Here is a 19,543-nt window from a genome sequence, read left to right on the forward strand (position 1 = left end):
CTCTCTCTCTCAGAAATACATAAAACATTAAAAAAAATTTTTTTAATTCCCATGTATACTTTGCATCTGACCTACTCCTTCCTCTCCTGCATCTTCTCCTTTCCTTCAATATTCTGAATTTTATGATGCTGTGTTTAGTTCATGATAGCGGGCACTTGGTGACCCTTCCCATTTGGAAATTAACACACTTCTATTTTGGGATTATTCTTAAGTTATTATACTGATATTTCTTCAATTTTCCCACATCTCCTCTTTATGGAAGTCTTATCATTCAGATCTTAGACCTTCTGGACTAGTCCTCTAATTTTATCTTTTCTTTACTGTTTCCATTTTTGAATTTTTGTTCTAGTTTCCTAGTGGTTTCTTCAACTTTATGATATGAACTTTTTTTACCTCTGGTATTATACTTTCAGTTCCCAAAGTTTTCTTTTTTCCTAAATATTCTTTTAAAAATTTAGTATCCTGTCCATCCTTCATCCTTGCAATAGCTTATCTTTCTAATATTAATGATCACATTTCAATATATAACTTTACTAGTATATATTTGACATATATAATTTTCAAATGTAAAATTCAGATATTTTAGTAAATTTACCAAATTGTAAAACCATCACCATAAATCGATTTCAAGATATTTCCAATACCCCAATAAACCCCATCATGTTCGTTAACTGGTTCCCCATTCCCTCCACCTCCTCCTGCTTTAGGCAGTCATTAATCTGTTTCCTGTCTGCATACATTCACTTTCTATGACATTTCATAAACGTGAAAACACACTATATGTGTTTTTTTGTGTCTGCCTTCTTTCATTTAACATATATTTTATCATTTAATTAATTAATTAATTCTTTTAATGTGTATTTATTTTTGAGAGAGAGAGAGCAGGGGAGAGGCAGAGAGAGAGGGAGACACAGAATCTAAATCAGGATCCAGGCTCTGAGCTATTAGCACAAAGCCCGACACAAGGCTTGAACCCACGAACCATGAGATCATGACCTGAGCTGAAATCAAGACTCAGATGCTTAACTGACTAAGCCACCCAGGTGTCCCTAACATAATATTTTTGAGGTTCATTGGAGTAAGCACATATAAGTAGTTTCTTTTTATTGATAAATAGTGTCTGTTGTGTGTCTATACCACATTTTGTTTATCTGTTTACTAGTTGATGGACATTTAGGTTGTTTCCAAATTTTGGCTATTATGAACCATGTTGCTAAGAACATTTGTATGCAAATTGCAAATCTTTGCATGGATATAGTTTCATTTCTCTTAGGTAAATACTGAGGAATGCAGTCTTCATTTTGTGTTTTGAAATTATCTTCTTCCTCAATGATCAATCTTTCTTACATGTTTTTTTCCCTTGTTTATTTTGGTGTCTTTGAATTTCATTCTATTTCCTGATGTAGGGAATTTTTAGTTGTCTACTCATACTAAATAGTAGGGGACTGACAAAATTTATTGAAAGCTCCTATTAAAATATTTTTTATTCAGTTTCATGGTGATCACTGGATTATTGAACATCCCATGTCTACATCTTTAGGCTGTTCACATGGCTTGGTCAGATTCCCTAGGGAAGACTCTTCTACTTTGCTGCTGAAGGGTACAGTATACAAAATGTACCTTGCACTAAGCTCTCTGAATTTAGTGTGTATCACTGCCTTCAACTATGCATAGTGCCCCCCAGTCCACAGAGTACCTGTGTCATCTCCCCTTTGAAACAGCCTTCAATCTTTGCCAGTGTGGAGTGAGGGACAGTAGTATGACTGTGTGAACTCTCAAGAGATATGGAGATCTGACAGCTATCTGAAAAGAATGTTAGACTCTTCAATTCTAATTATTAGGTGATGTTGGCATTTTGGGCAAAGATAAATCATCTGAATTCTAACATGTGACTTTTCTAGAACCATCTGATATTTGAGAAAGATGATGGAATGTATGAATCAATCTTTCATCTCATCAGAGATGCTAAGATCTTATTCTTTGTTTTTATAAGAGCAGGAAAAACAGCTTTCCTCTTCACACAAAATCCAATGTCTTTACTGAGCTATTATTTAATTGATATCCTTTTTAAAAAAATAAAAGATTAATTTAAAGGATAGCACTTTAATGGCACTTTGTGTCTTGCAAAACTATGATTGAAGATACTTTTCTTCATGTTATCTAAAATCTTTTAAATAAGAAAGCTTACAATATATGTGTTCTTTTAATAAACAATCTTTCTCAGGATTAATTTTTATCTTTTCATGTGTCAGACTATAATTACTATATAATTCAACAGTTCTATTTTTGCCTTACTTGCCAGGAAAGTAAAAGTAGAATTCTGGCTCAACTGTAGCACTCAGTTCATTTTAGATGTAGAATAACATTCATTTTTCTGCCTCTATTAATATATTTTGTTGTAAAAAATTTTGATGCCTTTATTTTTAACTTTAATTATTTAAGTTGCCTCATTTTTATATAATAGGCAAAATATAAAGTTTAAGTAAAAATGTGTTCCAAAAGATGAATTGAATTCAATATAGGAAGATAAGAGGTATCATCTTTATTTAACTCAGTTTCCTTTTATTTCCCCCAAGAATGTGTGTTTTCCATATAAGCTAGACTCTGGGGATTTATAAGCATTTTAATAAAGTGACTATAAACAGAATACAACAGAGCCCCTTAATAATATAAAATGACCTGAATATGAACTTGACCAAGGGCAGAATTTACTACATTCAAGTTGACAGAGCCTATATGTAAGATAAGAACATAATACTCTGTTGAATGGAAATTTCCTGTATACTTATAAGTTCAAATAAGAGGTGTGAAAGCACTTGTCTTCTACTAACCTTTAATCAAATAATAATTTTTTGGACCTGGTATTTTTAAAACTTTAGGAATATCTGACCAAACTATCTTAAAAAGTAGCAGAGATGGCAAAAAAGTTCCTCTTAGCACTCCTGATCTACAGTTGAAAGTGCCAGAAAACACTTCAGAGAAACTGAACTATTTCCTGTTGCCCTCAAAATTGGTTTTTTAAATGTTAAACCATAAATGTTAGCAAGTAAATGAAAATCCACTCTTTTACTCATAAAGCTCTTTTTTGTATATATATGAATTCACTGATTTTAACACAAACTGTTAAAATGGCTGAATGGATCACTAAAATGCATATAACTGATCAGAATCTCATAGCTGAGTTAATTTTGCATAAGACCAGAAATACATATGTCTAACCAAAATTGCAAATACTTTAAGGTATTTGAGAAGAAAAATATTTCGAGAATATAAACCATAATTTATATTAAGTAATTTTATAAATATTGGTAGGATAGTGCATTTATCCAAAATTTTTATCTCATAAAAGAATATAATTTAAAAGGTGAATGTTTTACCAAAGATATAAAAACTATTTAGAACAACATTATGGAGCCAAAGTGTGGATATGTTTTCAGCTGTATGAAGCCATCAGAAATATTCTTCTATATTAATAGATTCTATTTTGCTTTGAAAATGACTGAGCTTTCCTCTGGGAACATCTGGTACTACTTCTGGAGGGTTTTATCTTGGCTGCAGAGCAGTCTTTAATCTAGAGTTTGAAAAATGTGAGTTTCAATGCTTACTAATTTCATTTTACTTCCTTCCAAAAGTGTACATATGAAATGAGTAGTATATCAGAAAGCTAGATTGCTTGCCCTGAGAACCTGTTATGTGTCAGAAGGCTACTTAAAATTAATTTGCTTCCTGACAATCTAGACATGCAAAATCTTAGATCCACAAAAGGCATTCAGCACCCAAAGTGCATAAACTCTAGAATAGCCCCTTAGCCAACAATATTTTGTAAAATTCTGACATAGTTTACTTAAACAAATAGTTAAGGGTTTTTTTTGCCTCTGAGAACTGACACTATGTGCCACAAGAGCATTCTTTTTCACTTTCAAAGTCTTTTTTAGAAATCCATTTCCAAGGTTAGGAATGTCTATACTTAATCAGATTAATCATTAAAACTGGAATACTTTGACATTTCCAAACCTCAGATGTAGTAAGTTTCTGGGACTCAGTCCTGTAGATCCCAATGGGAACGTCCCCAGTAGAAGAGCACAACTTCTGGTAAAGTCTGGCATAAGTTCTGATCCATAGGTCATCCTCAGTGATTTTCATCTATAAGATATATGAATCATTTACATATTGCATTAAAAAAATAAAAACACAGTGGTCATTTTTCACTTTATAAATGCAGAATTCATTAAAATTTTGAAATCTCAAAGCAACATTCGTAAATGCTTATCCATGTGTTGAACTTAGTCACAGCACTCCACCTCAGCTTATCTCTGGGGTTCCTCAAACTTCAGAAGACCAACCACTGAATTTGTGGCAGCATGACATTGTATTAGTTCAATATCGGTAGACAGTAGTCACTGGTAATTCACTGGGAGATGTTGCAAAATGCGTAGACTTTCTTGAATGTTGCAATGACTACAGGCTGCAACTGGAATTTAGTGCCAATGCTACAAATGCTACAAAAGCAAAAGACACTCCAGCACAAAAAGAAACTGTCCAACCAGTTTGAAAAATCTAGGGTTTTTCAAAGTCTAATAACCCTCACAATGAGAAAGAGGAGTAACAGAATGAGCATCAGCCTCTCAGAGAGAAGGCATAAGTAACTACTAGTCCCTCTTTGCTTATCAAAAATCTTAACAGTTCTCAAATCATTTCACTGAATACACCAGAATACAGTATACTCATTTATAAAACTAGGATTAAACTTCATCATCGCTGTTTGCCTCAACACTGTGGCATCCTATGTCAGAAACTGTCCATCTCAAATGCTAGCTAGAAAAAAGACACTTGTTCTGAATTTTGTACAGAATGGCTATTTTCATGATTATTAAAATAATGCTTTCCCGAAAAGTTTTTAAAGAATTAAAAAAAAAATGATGCTATTCTTTGACCACACATTAGAGGAAAACAGTGACATATATGAGTTAGCCAAACTACACCACAGATGGATTTCAGAAACATCTCTTAGAACAATCTTCTATTCCAGCAAATATTAACTTACGGAACAAAGAAACCCTGATCCTGGTGTAGTGTCCAATCCCAACAGAAGTCTGGTGATAGAAATCATATAATCCTTTACAAATGACTGTAATGTAAACAAAATATGTATTTATTATGTGTAGTAATTGTACAGAATAGCTCAGTGCAAACATTATACCATTTCTAAAAGGTTACTTCTCATAACACATCATTGAATCCCCACAAAAAAGGAAATAAAAATCTATCCTGGCAGTGTCTTAAATACACAGGTACAGTTAAGCTGTCCATAAGGAATTATGGGGAATAATTATTCTCTAGAATATCCTGATAGGCTTAAATTTTATATATGCTGTCAAACATGATAAAAATGTTTTTAGATTTTTAATAACAAAAAACAATGAGCTAAAATAAAATAGAGAATATAAAAAAATTTGAAAACTAAAATCTGTAAGGGGATACTCCAAAGGGTTTCTTTGGGACTAAGCTCTTTGTTAATAGAATAAATTTCTAATATTTCAGTAGATCTAAATATTAATGATTAATATTTTAGTATTAAATATCATTATCAAACTATTTGATGTGGTAGCATATATTTTGATATATTACTAGAATACTAATCAACAGAACATTAAGTTAACAATGCTTCCAATTTCTTCAATTTATTCTTAGCTCTGAGTGAAAAGAATAACTTTCAACTGATATAAGCACATTTCACCATGACATGTAATTATTTCATAAACTGTATAAAATGACTGTCTTGAATTTGATCTTCAAGTATTACAAAAGTGAAAAGCTTAAATAATTGTCTAGTTATTTTGCATAGCAAAGATTTGTTTTAAGTTATAATACCCTTTAAATCCATTTACTAGACTACTTTGTACAGTACTATTTTGCCAATAGCGAGCATCAGAAAACTAAACCCTTCGGTCTAAACAAGAACATAAGGAAACACATCCATTCCCTTTTAAATAGTCAGTCTTGTAGTTATCAAGAGTAGTGGTGACATGCTTCAACTTCATTTGTAACTCAGTGTGTTTGCGAAAGAAGAGGAATTTTTAAACACATTCTCAAGTACTTAAAACTATTTTCCAAAATGAAAATTTGAAAGCACTCATGGAAAAGTGAAGTGAAGTTTTGGCAAATAACTGTTATAAATTATTTTTGAGTCAGATATGGTAATACAGCTAATTTGTTTTCTGTATTTGTCACTACAGTGTCCCTTATCCAGAGATCTTTTGTCCTGTAACTTCATCATGTCAAAGACAAGAAGTAGGAGTGAGACAAAAAGACAGGGACAGCTCCACCTGATATGACAAAATCCATGCATTGAAACTCATGTAATTCAATCATGGAAGAATCTTTTTCAATTTCATTTAATACCTTTTATTTAAGATAATACTTTTTTCTATCCTCTCCCCGACTCCTCCTCAGATAATACTTTTTTTTTTAAGTAGGCTTCACACCGAGCACAGAGCCCAACATGAGGCTTGAATTCATGACTCTGAGATCAAGACCTAACCTGAGACCAAGAGTTAGACACTTAACAGACTGAGTCACCCAGGCACCCATTAATACTTATTTTTTAATCACTTGTTTTCCAGCTCCACAAAGAGGAAAATTAAGAAAACTGAGAAATATACAAGTGATCTGCGTTTTAAGTGGGAAAGGGGAAAAGGACTATTGAGAAGATATAATAAATAAAAACAACTTTCTGGTAAGTTAAAAAAAAAAAGTACCATAAGAAACTCAAACACTATGCAGTTATGGACTCATTTACCACAGGGACGAGGTGGTGAGTAATCAAATGAGATGTGCATGGCCTGAAGATGAGGGTTCACAGTAACCATGGGATAATTTATCTTCCTGAGCCCTTGTATCCCATCTATATATTGTGATTGAAAACAGTACCTATGTCAGAGTTTTCTTTGAGGAAGGAAATGATATTATGTCTAGAATAGAATTACATTAATAGTAAATCACTGTACAATTCTAGTCATTAATAATGATTCTTAAATATATAATATAAACATTTATCCTCAAGAGGATGGGTTCAAATCATTAACCAAAAAAAATGGCATTTAGTAGATCTTAAGAATACATGCATGATTATTATATAATTTTAAGCATTATATATAATTTCTAATATATTTTCGACCCATAAATGACTACTCTTTACCTATCTGAAAAATGAAACAGCATATCTTGTTTGATGTCAGGCAAAGCTAAATAGACAGTTACTACTTTCAAAATTATTGTTCTATTCACCCTCTCAGCAGTAGCTTCAGAAAACACTAACTTCCTACATTTGTATTTTATAACAAAAATATAAGGTAAAAATAAAGAGAAATAACCACTGTTTTCCACTTCTAGAGAACAGTTTCCCTCTAGGTAGCCCATGTATTAGATTTTCTAGTGAGATTTTATTGAAACATAAAGATTCCAGGGCTACAAAATCTGAAAACCATTGGTGCATAATGACATCCAGCATTTGACTGCTAGTGACATGAAATCTTCAGTTTCAGGACTGCTCTACACTCCCCTCTCTGAGAGATCAGAGGTATATGTGTGGGAATGGTGTGTGCGGGTGGAAGCCCCACTCTGGGAGCACCCAGATAATGTATCTGAAAACTTTAGGGTGAACAGGAGTGTTTATTCTCCTTCGCTGTATTTATGCGTGGCCTCATCTGGCATAAGCAGATGGTTTGTGACATTGCTAAAGGCATATTCAAGGGCATAATTAGCCCGAAGGCCAATAGAAAAGCTTTAACTATCTTCAGATTAGCTTACTCAATCAAGCACTGCAGAAGAGGGTACATAAAACACATAATCAGAAAGAAAACAGCACAACAAAATGTTTGAATGCTTAATTTGAGATTAAAGCTATCAAATAATTTAAAGCTACATGAATATCTTTTTTCTCTTAATAAAAATATTTATAAATTGTCTGATTACTTGGGTCAGAGAATATGAAATATTACTGCTGTTCAGTTTCTGGTAGCATTTTAAAAAGATTAAAATATATTGGTGCAAAATAACATTTCTATAAATTTCTTAGCTATGATCAAATGACAACGTTAACTTTGGCATTCAGGAACAAACTAAATGTGTTTTAGATGTTGCAAAATCTTTTCTTATTTTTTCTAGAGCATGCAATAATTAATGGATATTTAATGTTCTTGGTTTATCGGTTTATTGACATCAATTTGGTGTCTTATTTTAAAATATGTGCATTATGAAGAAGGCTACCCTTTTTTTTACTATATTCATTTTTTTCTTAGCTTTTTTTTAGTGTGGTAATATGCTTGGAGTAACAGGCAAAATGTATTAAAATGCCACAGTAAACACTGTAGGACACTGATGGTAAAGAATGACTAAAAATTATTTCATAGATTATTCTGAAAAATAGTGTTTTTCCTTAAAAACTTTTTTTTAAGTTAATTTATTTTTTTAATTTACATCCAAGTTAGTTAGCATATAGTGCAACAATGATTTCAGGAGCAGATTCCTTAATGCCCCTTACCCATTTAGCTCATCCCCCCCACAACCCATCCAGTAACCCTCTGTCTGTTCTCAATATTTAAGAGTCTCTTATGTTTTTGTCCGCCTCCCTGATTTTATATTACTTTTGCTTCCCTTTCCTTATGTTCATCTGTTTTGTATCTTAAAGTCCTCAGATGAGTGAAGTCATATATTTGTCTTTCTCTGACTGACTAATTTCACTTAGCGTAATACCTCTAGTTTCATCCACGTAGTTGCAAATGGCAAGATTTCATTCTTTTTGATTGCTGAGTAATACTCCATTACACACACACACACACACACACACACACACACACTGCATCTTCTTTATCCATTCATCCGTCGATGGACATTTGGGCTTTTTATCTTACAAAATGTTTCATAGGCACATTTGTCATGAACTACACAAAATAAAACACTGAATTACTTCCAAAGCCAATCGTAAGCCAAAGCCATGAGAAACACTGGAGACATTATTCATTTAATAGAATCTAAACTGAATTAGGATAAACATTGTAGCGAGAAAAAAAAAGGAACACAGCATACCTGGTACAGAAGTGTGTCCAACATACTGATGCTGAACACCCTCCCAGCAGCAAAAGGCAGTCGAAACATAAAGGCCAAATTAGAACCCTTCTCTCGTTCTTTCTGTTCAGAAATTTGAAATAGAAAAATTTGTGAGGATTCTATATTTTATGCTTTTCTACTTAAGTTTTCCTGATAAATGTGAAGAAGATATTTTCATTAAAGAGTTGGTAGCTACAAATGTACATTACTTCACACACTGTGTTGGGTGTATATAACTGCATTTTTAATATGTCCCTTTAATTTTCATAACCAAGTTTTCTTCGCCAATTAAAGTACCCAATAATTAAGGTTCATCCTCTCATATGTAAACATGTATTTACTCTTTCTTTTAAGTTTTTATTTAAATTCCAGTTAGTTAACATACAATGTAATATTGGTTTCAGGTTTAGAATTTAGTGATTCAACACTTACTTAGACACTGGGTGCTCATCACAAGTGCCCTCCTTAGTCCCCATCACCTATTTCACCCACCCCCCACCCACCTCCCTTCTGGTAACCATCAGTTTGTTCTCTGTCGTTAAAATATTGACTCTTCATAAATATATCTACAAAAGACTTGACGTAATGTGATAAAAAGAACAAACATGATAAAGATTTTAATAAAATGTAAAAAAAAATCTAAAACCACATAAAGTATCATAACACCTGGAAATTTTGCATTTGGATATTCTCCTATGTGAGAACACAAAAATAGGCAGGTAGGAACCACCACATCCAGTGGTTTCCAACTTTCTGTCATCTGAGTTTTCATTTCTCTAAATACCTTTTAAGTCATGCCAGCCACACCAAACTGCAGCTAAGCTCTTTAAGTGCCAAAGAAAGAAAGAAAGAAAGAAAGAAACTGTGTGTGTGTGTGTGTGTGTGTGTGTGTGTGTGTGTATTACAGTGTATGGGAGTTTCTTTTGAAAAATTCTGTTGCTATTAACCTCCCTTAATAAATGAAGACATGAGAGCACATACTTGTGTGAGATTGTAAGGAGTTTCATAAATTAATCTTTTACTTAGTAAACAGTAATCTCAAAAATGCTGGTTTCATTTGTTACCAGCTTTCCTTGGAAAAGATAGATACAGCTAAGCAAATAAAAAAATCAGCCTTGCTCTGTAAGGCAAAGGAAGTAAGCTCCCATTTCTAAAGCAGCAAATTTGGAGGCTCCTCAAAGGAAGGGAAGCCTCCCATACCCGGATTTTAAAACTGTGTGCAAAAGAGCACTGTTCAAGGAATAAAGGGGACTACCACTGTTGCTTATTGTGAAGCCATGAGGGTGAATTGACCCCTGGGCTTCCCCTGGACAAACAGATGAGGTCTGTCCAAGAGCCCTTCCTCTTGGACATTCGAGGCCCTTCCAAGTAGCGACAAAAGATAGTACACCACATCTATCCCATCCATCTGGTTGAGAAGACTGTCCAGACTACAAGAATATCCTCACTTGATATTGTAGGGAGAGGGCAAAAGGAAAAGTAAGCAAGTGGTGCCCCAATTTTTGTCTGTGTTCATTACATCATAGTATATTCTCTAATTTAGGAGCCTGGATGTCAAGAATGCTTAGTTTGAATGGTACGTGTAGGTGGTTTGGAGATGACTTCTCACTTCTTCCCAGCATGGATATTGATGAGTCAGATTGGCTGTCTGGTGAAATACAAAACTTCCTTCCCCAGATTCAGATTCCACCTCACAGTAGATAATACCTTCATCTTAGAGCATTCACTGTTCTTAATGTCAGCTCTGCAAATCCTCCTCATTCTCTAAATGGTTATTATGCTTTACACCCTCAGAAAAAAACTTTCACACCCAGGGATGCTGCCCTTCTCTGTGTGTGAATAATTCTGCATTTGTGATTTACTGTCTTTTTTAGTATTAACTTTCCTTACAGCAGAGAAAAAACACCAAAGATCCTATAATGCAATTTTTGAGGTCTACCAATTTTAACGTTGTAAGAGCTCAAGTAACTCATTTCATCTTGATGAGAATACATTCCACAATTTCTTTCCTCTAGACAATAAACAAGTTGGAATAATTTCTTAAACCTCCCTTTATAAACGTCATTTTCATATATGGGTAAAGAAAGAATTATACATACTAATACTTAGTCTTACCATCCATTCCGGTGTGATTCTTGTGACAACATCATTTATCTACCTTTCTGTATCTCAAAAACAACACATAAACTAGCAGTTATACACTGGCAGTGCACAGTCCAAGTTGGAACTACAGGGAGTGTCATTTGGCCTGCATGAATTTACTAAGGCTTAATAAGTTCCAACATTTAACCTAAGAGTCTAAGTTTCTGATTCCTTTTAAATTTGGAAAATCTGATATCATAGGTCATGTCAACAACTGGCCATAATTGAAAGCATCTGCTTCCTTTTAGATTCATTCTTTCTACATATGATTCCCTTTTATCTATATCACCTGCTTGCAAATGTTCAGGTTCTCGGTTTCCACTTCGGAAGATAAGATACTTAGTTGGAAATGAGTCAAGGGATCTGTTAGCTCATACCTTGTTTAAACAGTAACTTATATCAGAAGTAACATAGTAAAATAAAAACACGTTTACAATGTGTGTTAAGTTAAGAAAAAAATAGAAGAGAGATTTGACTATTCCCGTGGCTTTGGAAAAAAACAAAGCAGTGCAATCAAGAAACACTTATCTATTAACTCTTATGTATCAGGCACTGAACTGGGTTGATAGGATGCAAAGATAATTAACAGAAGACTCCAATTTTGCAGGTAGTCATAGTTTTACTTAAAAGACAGACTTAAAATCAAACATTTACAAAGCCATGTGATGTGAGCCTGTAGAAGTTTAAATCTCAGGAGGATGCAGATGGTGTCGGAGATGAAATGACATCAGAGTAGAGCCTTAAAAGACAAGCTTGCCAAACAAATAAGAAGCAATCATGCATTCCATCTGCATGATCTTATTACTTCTGCTTTTTTTTTTATAGGAGATTTTAAATATTTACACTTTCATTAGCTTTGGTTTTGAGAAAAGCAACACTTATTCCTTCTTGTAGTTCTATAAAACTATAAAATAAGTTACATGCATTTACTTTTAAAAAATAAAAGTTCAGTACCATTTAATGTTGTTCAAAAGTTGTAACTCATAAAACACAACTATCGTTTTAAAAATTAATAAAATAGGCTAAATCAAGATAATTCCTATGACAAGGTGAGGCCTGAAAAACAAAACAGCTTGTGACATACAGGTACCTCACTGAAAAGAGATCAAGAATTAGAACCAAATAAAATATCTGCAGAAGCAGTTGTCAGTCGCCGCTGGGGAAATTTTGGAAGAGAAAAGGTTAGAAAATAATACTGACACAATAATTAAAGGAGAAACTCCACTCTGGCTAGATGATCAGCATAGACATGATGTTTTGAAGGGTACTTAAAAAAAGAGTTTGCTTTATTTTCATCAAGCATGAAAAGTATCATTCAAGAGATTGTTAAGTAAGGAAGCCTATGAATTTAAAGGTAATATTTAAATCTTTGAATCCATGGAAGATAAACAAAGGATGCATAAATTTCCTGTGGAAGTTTTATGGCATAGGCTATCCATAAAATTTATGTCATGACTTTTAAAAACTTAACAGAGGCTGAAATGAATGGCTCACTGCTGAGTCTGGACTATTTTTGGTTTTCAGACTACTTCCAAAAGATTCTTCCATGTGTTCTGCTTAAGTAGGTTATAATCACATGAACACATAATGAATTTTTGTTACAACTGTCCCTCATGTTGTAACATTCAAAATTGGGACCCCAGAGACCAAAGTCATTTTCAAAGTAAAATTATAATCGTGTATGAATATACCATTGTCTGTTTGATATATTAAAAATAAACTGTCATAAGTTTAGTTGCACAATTTGATGACACTATTTGAAACTTCTTGAATAAAATTTAAGAAAGTTACATAAACAAATTAAGAAAATATAGTGATTACAGACAGAAAAAAAATTAAAGAATAACTAAAGTTACTGGAAACTAAATATTTTTTGCAAAAAAAACCCAAAGAATATTGAAATGTCTGTATTCAATTAATTTGATAGAGTTTGTTTATGATAGTAAATTTATTACAAGTAGGAACAGGTCTATTGGGACTACTAGATCCCTATTATATTACTTGAAGGGATTTGAAGGAGGATTTTGAACTACAAAATAAAATATGAGTTTTATATCGTGGAATAATTTATGGACAACAGAAGGTAAGCTAATTATTTGGAATATTTTCTGAGTCTGTGTTTAGTCAAATCAAGCTACATATAATGACAGGATTAAGGATAGACACTTTCAAGAAACTTCTCTACAGTTTATGCCATATCGAAAAATATTTAAGATTAACTAACTTACAAACAAGTGTTCACTTTATCAATATAATAAATCTGGTACTGTGCTTACTTCAAAGTTTTGAAATGACACGGTTTTTCTACTTGAACTGTGACTTGAGCTTTTATACAACTTAGCATTACAAACATGAAGCCTTTTTTAAAAGCCTAAGTTATGCTTTGTCTAATTTTTTGGAAAACATTGAGGAGGACTGGCATTAGTTCTTCTTTAAATATTTGGTGGAATTCCCCCAAAGACATATATATATGATCCTGAGCTTTTCTTTGTTGGGAGGATTTTATTACTAATCCAATCTCCACACTAGTTACAAGTCTTTGCAAGACTTTGTATTTTTTCATGATTTAGAAACCTAGGTCATAGGTTTCTTGGAATTTATTCCCTTCTTCCAGGTCTAGTTTCTTGGTGTATAATTGTTCATAGCAGCTCTTACAATCTTTTTACATTTCTGCAGCATCATTTGTAATCTCTTCTTTAATTTTTGATTTTATTTTATTTGAGTTTTCTCTTTTTTTTCCTTGTCTAGCTAAGGATTTGCCATCTTAAACATTTAAAGAATTAAAGCCAGTCTGTCTCAAACTTTCCCAAAAAATCAATTAGGAGGAAATATTCCCCATTTGTTTTATGAGGCCAGCACAAACAAAGACACCACAAGAAAGGAAAACTACAGGTCAATATCCTTGATGAGTGCAGATGCAGAAATCCTCAACATAATACTAGCAAACCTAATCTAACATCACATTAAAAATAGCATAGACCATGATCAACTGGGATTTTTCCCTTAGATGCAAGTATACTTCAACATATGCAAATAAATTAATGTAATATACCACATTCACAGAATAAATAAAAATCTGATGATCATATCAATAGATTCAGAAAAAGCCTTTGATAAAATTCAACACCCTTTTGTGATAAAAACTCCCAACAGACTAAATATAGAAGGAGTGTACTTCAATTTAATAAAAGCCATTTATAACAAACCCACAGTTAACATCATACTTAACAGTGAAAAACTGAAACTTTTTTCTTTAAGATCAAGAACATGGCAAGGATATTCATTTTTGCCACTTTTATTAAAAGTAGTGCTGAAAGTACTAGCCAGAGCACTTAGGCAGGAAAAAGAAAGAAGAGGCATCCAAATCAAAAAAGAAGTAAAATGATCTGTTTGCACATGATACCTTATATATAGAAAAGACTAAAGACTAAGTCCTAAAGACTCCATAAAAAAACAAACAAATAACCTATTAGAACTAATAAAAACAATCTGGTAGAATTGCATGACACTAAATCAGCGTACATAAATCAGTTGCATTTTTTCCCACCAACAGCAAACTTACCTGGAAAGGAAATTAGGAAAACAACCTTTTAATAAAAGCACTAAAAAGAAAAAAAATACTTAACAATGAACTTAACTAAGGAGGTCAAATACTTATATACTGAAAACTACAAAACATAGAAGCAAGAAATTAAGAAATGAAAACATATTCTGTATTCACAAGTTAGAAGACCTAATATTTTTTAAATATCCATACTACTTAAAATGATGTACAGATTCAGTGAAATCCTGTTAAAAATCCTCATGACATTTTTTACAGAAATAGAAAAAAATAATTCTAAAATTCCTATGGAATCACAATACTCTGAAATAACCAAAGCAATCTTGAGAAAGCAAAGCAAAGCAGGAACTATCATACTTTCTAATTTCAAAATATATTACAAAGCTACATTTATCAAAACAGTATGCTATTGGCATAAAAACAGACATATAGACAAGTGGAACAGAACAGAAAGCCCAGATATATACATAATAAGGAAAGGACAGTCTTTTCAACAAATGGCTCTGGAAAAACATGCAAAAGAGTGAAATTGGACCCTAATTTTATAGCATACACAAAAATCACCTCAAAATGATTAAAGACTTAAATGTATGACATGAAATTTTATGTAGTTTTAAAGGTTTATACCTTCAGAAGAAAACACAGGTGAAAGCTTCATGACATTGATCTTAGCAATGATTTTATGGATATGACTCCAAATGCACAGTCAACAAAAATAAAAATACACAATTGGGACTACACCAAACTAAAAAAGCTGTGTACAGCAAAGGAAACCATCATCAGAATAAAGGGCAGACTACAGAATCAGAGAAAATATTTGCAAGCCACATATCTGGCAACAGGTTAATATCCAAAATATACAAGGAAATCTTACAACTCAATAGTAAACAACAACAACAAATAACTCAATTAAAAATGACTTAAGAACTGAATGAATGTTTCTCCAAAGAAGAACTACCAATTCAACAGCTATATGAAAAGAATGCATATCACTATTTATCAGGGGGAATTAAAAGGATAATGATATATCATCTCACACCTAACGGGATGGCTATTATAAAAAAAAAAAAAAGCTAGTGAGGATGTAGAGAACTTGGAACCCTTGTAAACTGTTGGTAGGAATGTAAAAATGTTCACTGTAAAACACACACACAAAATGAAAAAACAGTATGGGAGTTCTTTAAAAAAATTAAAAATAGATCTACCATATGATCCAGTAATGACATTTCTGGGTTTTTAACCCCCCAAAATTAAAATCAGGACCATGAAGAGATATTAGTACTCATGTTCACTGCAGCAGTATTCACAATGCCAAGATATAGAAACAACCTAAATGTCCATGAACAGTTGAATGGATAAAGAAAATGTGGTATAATCATGCAGTAGAATACCATCCAGTCCTAAGAAAGAAGGAAATTCTGCAATATGCAGCAACATGGATCGACCTAAGGAACACTAGGCAAAGTGAAATAAGCTAGTCACAGAAAGACAGATACTACGGGATTCTTACTCATATGAAGTATCTAAATTAGTCAAATTCATAGAATCAGAGTGTGAAATGGTGGTTACCAGGGACTAGGGGAATCTGGCAATGGGGAGTTAATGGTCTACAGGCATAAAATTTCAATCAAGCAAAATGAATAAGCTCTAAAGATCTGTTGTACAATACTGTGCCTATAGTCAACAATAACATATTGCACACTTAAAAATTTACTAAGAAGGAAAATCTCATATTAAGTGTTCTTTCTAAAACAAATTAAATAAAAAATTACTCAGAAGCACCTATTTCTTTCTAACTCTTTGGCTACCAATCTTATTCCCTTCGTGTATATATTTGTTTGGTATGGATAACTACAGATGGCTTCCTGTGGTCAGTGCCTGTCAAGGGTTCTTATTGTAGTTTGGGCCTTGAAACAGAGGGTTGATTAAGGGTATTGTCTTCTCTGACTCTGGATTCAAAAATGAGTTGTGCCTTGTAACCAAACAAAGTAAAACAACTAAATAATGATAGAAATACTTATTAATATAGAGGGGGAAGTAATAAGAAAAGACAACATTGGTTTAAACTGCTTGTCTAGTGTGATATTCATTTTAATACTTCAAATATAAAATATACTCAACAGTTATCATCGTTACCCTAGATGGCATTTTTTGTGATTCCCCGGCATTTAAAAAAAATTTTTAATGTTTTATTTATTTCTGAGAGAGAGAGAGAGAGAGAGACAGCGTGAGCAGGGAAGGGTCAGAGAGAGAGGGAGACACAGAATTTGAAACAGGCTCCAGGCTCTGAGCTAGCTGTCAGCACAGAGCCCGACATGGGACTCGAACCCATGAACCATGAGATCATGACCTGAGCTGAAGTTAGATGCTTAACTGACTCAGCCAACCAGGCACCCTGGCCCCGGCATTTTTTTTTTTTAACTCACCAAGAAATGAAATAGATTCTGCACTCTCTTTCTCTCTCATATGTATATTTATATCTACACTTATATCTATATATATCCAAGCTTATTAAAAGACAAATAATTGCTGGCCTCCTTGAAAACAATAAATAATCACTATATTATTTATCTTCATAAATTATTTAACTGTATACAACTATAAAATTTTAATAATTGAACTTTTATAACTTGTCAGTTATATAAATACTTTATTGCACTTGCTATTTCATTTCTAATAGTTTTAAGAGTTTGATACATGTTTTCATATTTACAATACACACATACATGGCTGCTTTGTGGCATCATTTCAGAGGAAGCCACTTACATCACAGTTTCTATGTACTTCCTAGACTGTGTCTTGTGCAACTTTATTGGTCAAATGTCAAGGCTTTTGTTTTAGTCCGTTGGGCTGCTATCATAGAATACCACAGACTGGGTAGCTTATCACCAACAGAAATTTATTTCTCATGGTGTTGGAGGCTAAGAAGTACGAGATGAAGGTGCCAGGAGATTTAGTGTCTGGTGAAAGCCCACTTTCTGGTTCATAGACAGACATCTTCTCCCTGTGTCCTCACATGATAGAAGAGTTCTCTGGGGTATCTTTTATAAAAGCACCACCTTCACGCACCTTTTATAAAAGGCTCCACCCTCACGACCTACTCACCTCCCAGAAGCCCTACTTCCTAACATCAACACATCAGGGGTTAGGTTTCAACCTATGAATTTGGAGGGAGGGGACACATTCAGTCTATGGAAACTTCAGACATATTGTATGAAATCATAAATCATAGTACTATGAACATTCTTAATAGATAAACTTGCACATAAAATAATTATCCACAGGGGCACCTGGGTGACTCAGCTGGTTAAGCATCTGACACTTGATTTTGGCCCAGGTCATGATCTCACGATTTATGAGATGGAGGCCTGCATCGATCCCAGCACTGACAGTACAGAACCATCTTGAGACTCTCTCCTGTCTCTCTGCTCCTCACCCCACTTGTGCTCTCTCTCTCAAAAACAAATAAACATTAAAAAGATATTAGTAATTATCCACACAAATAACATTTTATCACTCCTCTAGAGTGGATTAGGTAATGCTTTTCTACATTTAAAAGAAATAGAAACTAATATCAACATTCTCTTCAAATTCTTTCTGGACCAGTATGGGAAAAGGTAAGTATTTTCTTCAAAACAGGATAAAAAACTTTCCTAATGAATCAAATCCAGTGTAGGCAGCTAACACCAAACTTCCATTCAGCCATTCTAGTACTTTGATTATGAATAAAAAGTAGTTAGAAAAAAAAGGTCATGTGTTATGTTTTTTCCTATATATCTATGCCTCCCTTCCATGTATTTATTCTATTGGAAACCTTTAGCATTTAGCAAGGTATTTGGCTCATAACATGTGCTTAGTAAATATTTATTGGCTTGAATTTAAATTAAGAATATGTAAAATTTGCCTTCTTGTTTTTACACAGTGGATATATTACAAAAATAATTCTGATAGTCTCCACTTGCTTCTCCCAGAAGCTGTCTCCAATTTTTATCATTTTTCTCTATCACTGACTACAAAGTGATATGATTTACAGACATGACTCTTTGCAGTCTGACACCAATTCTGTAACACCAACTCGATGTCCTACAATTCAGTTTGATTATGACACTACCAAGAGTTGACTCAGACCCCACAGGTTGAGGGCTCAGTCCCACAAAACTATTCCCAGCCAAAAGTCTCATGTGTCTCCAAGGAAACTGTACTTCTGTCCAGACTGCTATAAATTTGGGTCTGTCTACAGCCTCTTCAGTTTTGATAATTTGCTAGAATGCTGAGAGGACTCATGAAAATGCTATATTTAATAATTATCATTTTATTATAAAGAATGAAAGTGAATGGTGGATAAGAAGGTAAAGTACAGACAGCAAGTCTGGAAGGATCCCAGGCACAGGGGCTCTGTCTCCCTAAAGTCAGGACACGCTCCTTTCTTGGTACGTCAATATGTTGACCTACCAGGAAGCTCTCGAATCTTCATTTTTCAGGTTTTATCAATTTCATTATGTAGACATGATTAATTAAGTCATTGGCCAGGTGATTAAACCCAATGTCCAGCCCCTCTTCTGTCCCTGGATGTTTGGAAGGTGATGAAGACATTGAAATTCTATATTCTACATTCAATATTCTAATCATGAGGTTGCTTTTTTCTGGTTCTCATCCTGAAGCTATCTCCTCCATGAGTTGCCTCCTTAGCATAAAATCAGGTATGAATGAAAGATATGAACAGCAAAAGAC

At 33.4% G+C, this 19,543-nt stretch overlaps 1 protein-coding gene across 3 annotated transcripts in view; it reads right to left on the bottom strand.

Annotated features, from left to right (window-relative positions):
- KCNT2 (potassium sodium-activated channel subfamily T member 2) overlaps positions 1–19,543 on the bottom strand; it is a 355,813-nt gene that overhangs the window by 44,566 nt on the left and 291,704 nt on the right. For all 3 annotated transcript variants that reach the window (XM_039217452.1, XM_039217450.1, XM_039217449.1), the window contains 3 exons: positions 9,088–9,189; positions 5,045–5,128; positions 4,015–4,143 (listed from right to left, as the gene is read on the bottom strand). In XM_039217452.1, the coding sequence (XP_039073383.1) occupies positions 4,015–4,143; positions 5,045–5,128; positions 9,088–9,189 (315 nt within the window). The remainder of the gene's footprint in view (positions 1–4,014; positions 4,144–5,044; positions 5,129–9,087; positions 9,190–19,543) is intronic.

This window comes from Hyaena hyaena, unplaced genomic scaffold (genome assembly GCF_003009895.1).
Source record: "Hyaena hyaena isolate Hyena2069 unplaced genomic scaffold, ASM300989v1 scaffold_692, whole genome shotgun sequence".
Lineage (NCBI taxonomy): Eukaryota > Metazoa > Chordata > Mammalia > Carnivora > Hyaenidae > Hyaena > Hyaena hyaena.